At 37.1% G+C, this 10,144-nt stretch overlaps 1 protein-coding gene across 1 annotated transcript; it reads right to left on the reverse strand.

Moving 5' to 3' along the window:
• Positions 1–2,263: 2,263 nt before the first annotated feature.
• LOC137242304 (uncharacterized) lies at positions 2,264–3,144 on the reverse strand. The gene is made up of 2 exons (XM_067769641.1): positions 3,017–3,144; positions 2,264–2,966 (listed from the first exon to the last, which is right to left on the reverse strand). Exons 1-2 carry the CDS (start codon positions 3,069–3,071, stop codon positions 2,596–2,598), a joined length of 426 nt encoding a protein of 141 aa, XP_067625742.1. The 5' UTR covers positions 3,072–3,144; the 3' UTR covers positions 2,264–2,595.
• Between the last annotated feature and the right edge of the window lie 7,000 nt (positions 3,145–10,144).

Genomic DNA, 10,144 nt, shown 5'->3' on the forward strand with positions numbered 1-10,144 from the left:
TTGCTGAATGCGGAATGGCAATTGAAGAGACATTTGGCTTTCACCTACGATGGTAAACAGTTGTACAACATTTCACGGGGAAATCACACACACTGCTTCTGAACGAACAGTTGGTTGCGTAAAAATGACACCTTAAACTGAAAGCGCCATTTCGTTTGGGGTTTTATCCTACATATATAGGCAGAGCACGCTACCATCACACCAACACCACGGCGGCTTACATCGAAACCGATCAATTAGTTATGTCAAAATTGGTTATATTCGGAAAAGATCTAAAAACAAATATCAAATTTGTTCAGAATTTATTACAAAAACTACACCCAAAAATTCGTTATTTCGATGTGATCCGCAAAAGTGGTCGCAGATTGATCGCGAAATAATCTTTGTTAATTCCAGAAATATAAGACTTGCTTCCCCCAGTAAAATCTTAATCCGTCACCAAAGACCCCAAGTAGTCCACATTATCAGCATAAAAACCCAAACCAAGTGCTGGGTTTTAGTAGTTTTTATGTTATGTTCTGTTAGTTACCAGTGGCCAAATAGCGCAGGGTCAATTGTAATCGTTCTTCTGGCCCAATACAGCTTCTCGTTTTTGTATCTTTTTTCGTGATGTATGGACGCACTTTTTCCAGCAGCATCTCGAACTGAGCAGGAGTCATTCGTAAGATGTTTTGATATAGCTTGCTGTCTTCGCACTGAATTTCCCTAAATAGCTTACAACTAAATCCTACGACGAAAATAAAGTATAAATATAATGCAAGTAAATTCCTATTTAAGGTATTGTAGTTTACAATTCTTTGCTGCTCTCCCCATTCCGATGGATGTCCGGCAAGGTGAACGCGCTAAACTGCAACCCTAGTAAAAAGAACGTGACTTGGCGGGGCAACTCAACCCTAGAATCCCTCATATCAGGAATCTTGAGTTGGATATTATGCGAGTGGTAAATGAACACAAAAACTTGCCAAATGGGAAAAACATATTAAGAACTGTAGCCTCTCTGCTGGTGTCGGTTAATTCTGGTCAACCGTCAAATCTTTGCCTAGCTGGAAAAAATACAATGTTGAAATTTCCATCGAATTTGGCGACCAAACTCTCGACGAAATGTGCTAGCGCTTTCTGCCGGTAATTTATAATACATCATTCAATAGACAAGGCTATAAGTCCTACAAATAGACGGACACATAAACACAAGCACGCCCATTACCGTCACCACCACAGAGGCTACCACATCCACGTATATTGTATATGAAGCATTGCAGCGCATTCTTGCAAACTTCATTATTAATTAGTTTAGGGCTTACCCTCTGTTTCTCTTTTTAAAAGCCATTATGCGACGTATTTCTTTTTCTTTAGTTTCTGTTTCCTTCTTATGGTAAGAGCGGAAGCATGCAACAAACAATTTGCTGCAATATTTAAAATTTCCAACTCCATTATTTTTTATTTATTTAGTTTTAATTTATCAAAATAAAAAGTATTGTCAAAAAAAAAAAAATGAACGAAAATATCCAAGTGTCAGAAAATATAAAGAAACAAGTAAGGAAGGCTAAGTTCGGGTGTAATCGAACATTACATACTCAGTTGAGAGCTATGGAGACAAAATAAGGGAAAATCACCATGTAGGAAAATGAACCTAGGGTAACCCTGGAATGTGTTTGTATGACATGTGTATCAAATGGAAGGTATTAAAGAGTATTTAAAGAGGGAGTGGGCCATAGTTCTATAGGTGGACGCCATTTCGTCGGGATATCGCCATAAAGGTGGACCATGGATGACTCTAGAATGTGCTTGTACGATATGGGCATCACATGAAAGGTGTTAATGAGTATTTTAAAAGGGCGTGGCCCTTAGTTCTATAGGTGGACGCATTTTCGAGATATCTCCATAAAGGTGGACCAGGGATGACTCTAGAATTTGTTTGTACGATATGGGTATCAAATGAAAGGTGTTAATGAGTATTTTAGAAGGGCGTGGGCCTCAGTTTTATAGGTGGACGCCTTTTCGAGATATCTCCATAAAGGTGGACCAGGGGTGACTCTAGAATTTATTTGTACGATATGGGTATCAAATGAAAGGTGTTAATGAGTGACTTATCTTGTTTGGTGTTAACGAGTATTTTAAAAGGGATTGGGCCTTAGTGAAAATAAAGTAGTGTCATATAGGTATAAGAAACGTATTGATGTACCTCTTTAGAAGATGGCATCACGCTTGCATTATGTGTTTAAATTTTACCCAATAACAGCTATCCCTGGTTTTTTAACTTATTTTTCACAGTGTAATGAAAATATATTTTTGTTTTATAGACAAATTTATAAGCTTTGAGAAATATTTCATCAGTAATTTTACGAATACTTATGCCCGGCTTTTCAGTGCGAGTTTAAACTCTAGTTAAAGTTGACTAGAATTTAACCTTGCTGCTTTGTTCAAAAACAAATAAATTTGCTGCTCATCTCAGCTTAAGCTACCGAAGTGGCAGGGCTAAACTCTAGTCAACTTTAACTGGAGTTTAAACTCGCACAGAAAACCCGGGCATTAAAGTTCTTAATATTTTACTTATATTGAGACCTCGCCCACTGCCTAAGGACAAACAAACTTCTCTTATTTATGTCCCGATTCATCCTCATTTTCATTGCCATTTCCATAATAATCATAGTCCAAAGGTAAGCCATTTGGGCCAGGATGTCTTGGATGTTCTGTTGTAGTGCTAAATACACCTTTTCTAGGTTTCTGTGTAGTTTTGGACATCAAGGACTTCAAGCTAGACGAAATAATGTTTTGTTCACCAATAGTTGCCACATCACTTGCTGTAGTCGACTCCGCAACCGAATCATTTGCTGCTGCAACTTTCATAGGCTCCGTAGTTAATGTGGTGTTGACAATATTTGCTTCTGTAGTCTCTAGGATGCGCCAACGTTTGCTATAACGACTGCGTACAAAAGGCTTTGAAGATGCAGCAGCGCTGGAAGAGGCTGTCAACATAAAATTAATCTTTGATATAAATTTTTTAAAAGTAACCAACCAGTTGTAATAGCAGCTAGCGCCACAAATACACCAAGTAAAACTGCAGTCTTCATTTAAGAGAATATTTTAAACTGAACTTCCGAAGGATTCGCTGCAGTTGTTTTTATAGTAGGCTTTGTTGGTCTCAACCATGCAATAATTTCACTTTTTCTACATTTATCTGCTTTTGTAAAAGGCCATCTGGTTTAATTTCATTCGCACTTGAATTTTAAAATTTTATTATCTTTAATTAAGTTTCAACTTTCGCATTTGTTTTTCTCGTCGTGTTCTATTTTTGTTGTGGTTTGATAGCAGCGTGTCCGTTGGGATTCAAAGAGTTATTCGACAGACAGGTTAGTAACCTCTTAATGTGTACTTTTGCTGAACATTTAAAGGGTATTTGCGTTAACATAACTTAAAGCTTGGCGCTATGACATTTTTAAGAGCACTTCTAGTTCGGACGCATCCGGTTTGTCCGCATAAGCCAATGGCGTCACGTACGTGGTTAGGTATAATGTCACTTTGATAGCATACTACCCTTCTAATATGTTTATATTTATATTTAATTTTTTTCAGTCTATGATCAGAAATAATCTTACAGACTAGAAACAAAAGTAATTAAGAACTAAATAATCAACTTATAACTACACAAAAAATGTAAAAACATGAATAGCCACGGTAGGTTCGAGACTAGCCGATAATAAAAAGTAAAATGCCCGCAATCTGGCTATGGTACATGATTTCTGAAGGCTTTTAGATGATATAAAAGCTTAAATGAAAATCATCCGATCGGCCGTTTTTTCTTAGTTTGAAAAAAGTAAATTTTTTTATAAGCCAGTAGAAAATATTTATTTTTTTTTAATTTCCATCGATTGTGATTACATATCACTATATAAATTTGAAAAAGTACATAAATAACAATTTTCAGTTTAAATATGCAGAATATACATTGTTTAAATATTATTTTTATAAAGGTAATATCAAAGAAGATAAATATAATAAGAGCCACCAGTCTGCGACGAGTGGCGAGTAACTCACTGGAAATTAAAAAAATTCGTCGAAAAACAAGAGTCAACAACATTATTGAAATCTGCAAAACATTTGACATACTTCATGCAGCTAAAATTGTTCGCTTGTTCACAAAGCTGACGTAGAATATCAACTTTGTTAAGCAAAACTTTGCAAGGGTTTTCGGAAAAGCCTGAATTTCCATACATTATATCTCGACTTACATTGCATTTTTCGCCCACAGTTCAGCAATGTCTTGAAAGTGTTTATTCATATTACCAAATAGGTAGTTTACAACACCTATCAGCAAATGTAATTCTGGAGGTGCAATTAAATCAATTATTAATTTATCTTTGTTGTCTGAAATCAAAAGTGAATGTGAACAATTATAACAATTTTGCAATTTTGTTTTTTGCTACCACTATTTTTCCAAGCTTCGAAGTTTGACATGCAACTTCCGATAGTTCGGAGTTCTCCGACACGATCTAATTAATCTTTGGGTGCAATACACCACGTTCATGGATATCTGATACTATGCGGCATTAATCCAACTAAAATATTTGTTAGTTTTCTATCAGCTGCAATTGATCCATTAAAATCTTTCAATAGTAACAAATTCCATAAAACAGTTAAATTATTATAGTTCTCTTCAGAAAACTCCGTTAATCCAATTAATAACAACTTATTCACTCCCTTTTTTTAATTTTTCCAACACTTCCAGTGCTATAAGTTCTTCTTTTCTGATTTTTTTGCCCAATGAATCTTGATCATACGACTGAATCTATAAGGTCATATTAAGGAATCCCACACTACTATCTGCACCCAATTTCAGTGTACATTAGCTACTCCTAGGCTTGTTTTAACGTCCTTCATGAGTTTCTGCACATTCTTGCAAAATACAAGTTCTTCTTCAACAACAGACTCTTTTCCTTTTTTCGATACAGTAAACTGGAACTTTTTAACATCGAAATGAGAATCTAGTGAATGATTAACATTTGTAACTTTTCTTTGAAGTTTGGTTCGATTAATTTTCTTTCTCTTGTTGACATACGCAGCGACAGAGCAATACCAAGTGTAGAATTTGTTGACAGTTCAAAATCAGTACTTATTTGGGACATATCTTTCGCAGATATTAAATATTCTTCTTTTGTTTCATTTGATGAAGAAGTAGAACTAACAGTCACTTGAACGGGTTTGTGATTTTTCATAGACAATTTAGTTCCACATGTGCTTTTTGAGACCTGATTATTCAAATTTATCGTAATAATATCTGCTGCAAGTTGTTCTTTCTTTTTATTGCTCAACGAATTTTCAATATTTAAGTCCAAATTATCAACAAGCGTATTTTTTGAACATCTGTGATTTTTACCTCGCCCAATAATTGATAAACAACTTGCATATTTACGGTTCAAATAATTTAGTTTACTTATTTATTTTTTCCATTGACTAGAAAACTTGCTTCTAAAACAACTTACTGTCTTAAGGCCCCATTACTGATACTTTGCATAGACTTTACTTGACTTGAGAACTGTCACTTACAGTTCTGTTAAATTAACATTGCATGTTACTGATTACTCAAAACTTAGCAACACTTAACTTGACTAAGAAGTCTGTTGAATTTTGATTTTCTATGTAAGTTCTAAGTGACGTTTACATTTTGAGATGCCATTTGTTTGTTTCCATCTCATTTTGACATTTTGTCATACAAATTGACATTTATTGATTATGATGCCTGAGTGTATGCGCTAAGTGGAGTATAATCGTGGGTAAGTTGCCAAGTTTACGCCAAGTCAAGTCAAGTCTCTGCTAAGTATCAGTAATGGGCCCTTTACACAATTTACACTCACATGAGATTCCAGCGCTTGACCGAGTGTTACACGGAATATGGTAGTCGGAATAACCGGGTAATTTACTAAATGTTTCAGTGTCACTTTTTTTCTTTAGGCACAACTTGTTTCTACAATTTCCACACAATGTTTTCGGCAATTGCTCGTCACTGCTCCTATACGCTACATGTTCGTTTATTTTCTGTTCCAAAGAAACAGTTATTTCAAACAAATTCTTTTTCATTGTTTTACACAATAAGCACAGTCTCAACCGATTTTCAGAGTGCGATAAGTGACATTTTTTTTATGTGTGATTACTTTCATTTTAATGCGAAGGATAATGTAATGAAATTAAAATACCGAGAATCTTAAGTCTTCTTGCTCGCTTAAAATCAAACTCAAAAACACTAACTGTATCATTTTCTTTTCAAAATTCATTTTACATTTCAACAAAAGCATATTTGATGTCTAAAAATATTTCAATAAACATGTGAACAAGTGTATTTTAGTGAAAGTATTTCACAATAAGCTACTACATGGAGCCTCGACTTATACTAAAATCAACGTAAACAAACCAAATGCTAAAAGCTTACGTTTACATATTTTAATTAAAGGTAAAATTAGTGTTATCTTTATAAAAATAATATTTAAACAATGTATATTTCTGCATATTTGAACCAAAATTTTTTATTTATGTATGTACTATTTTCAAGCCGATTATAAAACATTTACTTTTTTCAACCTAAAAAAAAACGGCCGATCGGATGATTTTCATTTGAGTTTTTATATCATCTAAAAGCCTTCAGAAATCAGATAAAATTAGAGGGGTACACTTCCAGAGTTGACTTGAAAATATTTATAGACAAAGAAAAATCAATAATATATATGGGAGTAGAGCTTGCGAATTTTCGAGTTTGTTCGAGAAAACATTGCTCGCGAGTCTCGGCTTCTCGCGAGATTCTCGAATCTCGTAATACACGTAAAGTTCGCAAGCTTCGCGGCATTGAATTTCATCGCGGCACAGGCAGTATTATATAGCGCTTACAATTTTTTCTTAAGCACAAGTGGAAATCACCACAAAACCACCGAAATACAACCTGAATGTCAAGAAGCTAGTCAGACTTATAAGTGTTTCGAGAATCTCGCGAGAAGCCGAGTTTAAAATTGCAATAATATACGGTCTACACACATTGAGTCGGAGTCAAGAATCAGGTTCGATATGTTAATAAAAATATTTTAGTATAAGTCACACAGACACGACTCTGGCTGGTCCGTGAAAACCAAAATGAGTTTGATTTTGACTGCGCGTCAACACGAATACACTTAGGAGTGTTTCGAGATTTAAGAATCTTGCGATAAACCGAGTTTTCAGTGCTCGCTTGTTTTCGGTGAGTTAAGTTGGGTTGGGTGCCTTTAATTGAGAAATAGGAAGTGCTAAGCGGACGCCTTGATAAGGAAAACTCTTTCGTTGATGCCGGTTCCCGTGGGGTACTTAAGATGACAGCTGTGAAATGAGCGGCGGGGATTTCTTGAAGTTTCTCATGGACACTCGGTTGTTGACCAAAGAAGATTCTCAGTTATTCTCCCGTTAGTAAGCAAGCTTGGGAGCATGGTATATAAACTTTCTCAAACTCTACAAGTCTCCATATTTACTGTCCAGCTATATCTATATCTACGGATTACATGCAGCTGGTGGACTCCTATCTACGCCAATTGAAGTCTTGGAATATGATCAAAGCCACCTTCAATCCGAAAGCGGAGAACAGCTCCTATGTCTCTCCCAGTGGTTTTAGACGGGGCAGGCGTTCGTTCCTGTTAAAAAGGTAAGAGCGCCTGATTCTTGTAAAGACTGAAATAGCCACCCATTCAGTTGTTAAACTTATAAAAGGGCCACTCCATCTGGAGGAGTAGAGTTTTGCATCACGTGCACGGGATTTAACAGCTAACAACAACAACAACAGCTAACAACGATGTAGGAGACGGGATGCTATCAAGTGCGTCTTCTGCCAAGAAGTGTAATATCTACTCGCATAGCTGGGTGGCAATTAAAGCGATGGACTTAAAACCTGTGCGGCCGAGCGAAGTCGGCAAGTGTCTCAGCTTCGCCGTTGGTGCATAGAGCCACTTTTCGATGACCATTTTCTGAATGCCAGGACATACCGACAATCCTGGAAATTGTCACGCCAATAGAGACTTTATAGCACCGTTAGGAACTTGCAGTCTGCTTATGTAAAAGAAGGCTTGGGTTAGCTAATCAAGGTGTCGAGCGTCTTCTGGGCAGTTGGTAATGCCAAGGGCACAGCAGAACCGCCCCAGTAGACTAAAGGGCTTAGAGTACCTCGGCTGTAAAGCATACCTGACGGGCGGCGAAAAGAAGCTTTTTCAAACGATTGATTCTCCTGCTACAAGAGGAATAAGAAAAAGATTTAATTCTTCAATGGCTGATTTCCCTGGTTTCTGTAGGGGTATCTTTTTTGCCTACAACCATATTTTACGAAATATTAGGGTGGCCAAATAAGGTTGAAGACAAGCCTCTGATACCAACAGTCTTATGGTGGCTGCTTTATGAATCGTCGCTAGGCCCTGTATGCTGAAGGATTTAGTATGAGTTGCCGGCCGATATAAACTTTACCGCCAATCGCCTATTAGGAGAGGGCGACCTTCGTCATAATCGGAAGCGATTTTAATCCGAAATGCACTCTAATATAATTTCTTTGGTCATATGCAAAGCCTACGATATTAGACCAATAAAGTGGCTCATATCTCTAAGGAGACAAGACTTAAGGTTCAGGATATGCATACTAACGGGACACTGCGCTCTAGCGTCACATGCTTCTAAGTTAGGCCGCGTCAGTAACAGCAGGTGTAGGAAGTGCGAGCTGCAGGAAGAAACGGTTGAGCACTTTCTGTGGTCGTGTCCTGCGCTCGTCAGGTCTAGGCTCCAGCTATTAAGGACGGCAGATTCTCCAAATCTCAAGGCAGCAATTAAGCTAGGTCTTAGAAAACTTCTAGTATTTGCCACGAGTATGGAGTTATTCTATAACATAAGTCCTGCCACCTGATTTGGGTTGTGCCGTTTACAAATAATCATATAGCTGTGATCTTCTCACAGCGGTCGCTTCGAAGGAATTACCGTGACTGACTGACTGTGACGGGATTTTCGTATCGTTCGCAGGAGTGCTTACCAACAATGGCAAACACAAAAACCAATCACATCTCTTATCACTCGCACAATTAGCCGCGACAATATAAATCACCGATCCTGTGATTTTTGCTGTGACTGTTTGGCATAAGCGCCAAATAAACGACACGAGCATTTCCGCGAACATTCCCGTTATGTCATGTCTCTGCGACCTTTTCTGTCGTGTATGGTGGTGTTTGCCAGTTCGCGCAAATGTTCGCCAAAAATCAAAATATTTTAATTTTTGGCGAACATTTCGTGCGTGTATGGCGAAATAGCTCATAATCGTAGTAATTTCTGAACGGAACAGACGTGTGCGGAAAAGTAAAATGGACAATAAAAAATTTCTGAGTGAATTTATTGAATCTTCTCTCTTTTTTTTACGCTTAATTGCCACAGCGAGCAATATTGCTGCAGCACAATTGTTGTCCGTATTCATCGCTGTCTGAAAGAGAACTAATGTTCGGCCAAAAGTTCGTATGGTGTATGACCAAAGCTGCGAACAAGATTGCGGAATCTTCGCGGAAATGTTCGTGTCGTGTATTTGGCGCTATAGTGAGCTACGACAAAGAGGATAAATACAATAAGAGACGTCACTCGTTATTTTGTGGCGAGTATCTTGCTGGAAATTGAAAAAATTGATGCCGAATGTTTTCTGAGAGGGACATTTTTAATTGTCTCGCATTTATCCATGCCGTGTAGGCCCCTTGTGCAACTGTAATTTTTGGAAAGAGAATTAAATAAAATAATTATATACATTCGAAAAATAAACACAAATACCCCACGAAAATGTATAGAAGACGTTTATAAACATCTCGTCCAAAAAAAAAAGTAGCGACTACCTCTCAGTATACATCGAGTAAATGCCAAAAACGAGTCACGGCTCTTATTGTATTTATCCTCTTTGGCTACGATAGAAAACTTACTACGGCACATACCGAAAATATCAGCACAAATCAAAGACAAATTAATTCATATTGCCGTGGTTTGTTCTGCTGCTATCAGTCACAGTCAATGAGAAAAATTGCAGAGACTGAGAAATCGAAGTCACAAACCACGTTGTTCCTCAAAAATTGCGGGATCTAGCAACTCTTATCTAAAGCTGTTGGTGTTAGATTGATAGACGGTTAAG

This window comes from Eurosta solidaginis, chromosome 1 (genome assembly GCF_040869045.1).
Source record: "Eurosta solidaginis isolate ZX-2024a chromosome 1, ASM4086904v1, whole genome shotgun sequence".
Lineage (NCBI taxonomy): Eukaryota > Metazoa > Arthropoda > Insecta > Diptera > Tephritidae > Eurosta > Eurosta solidaginis.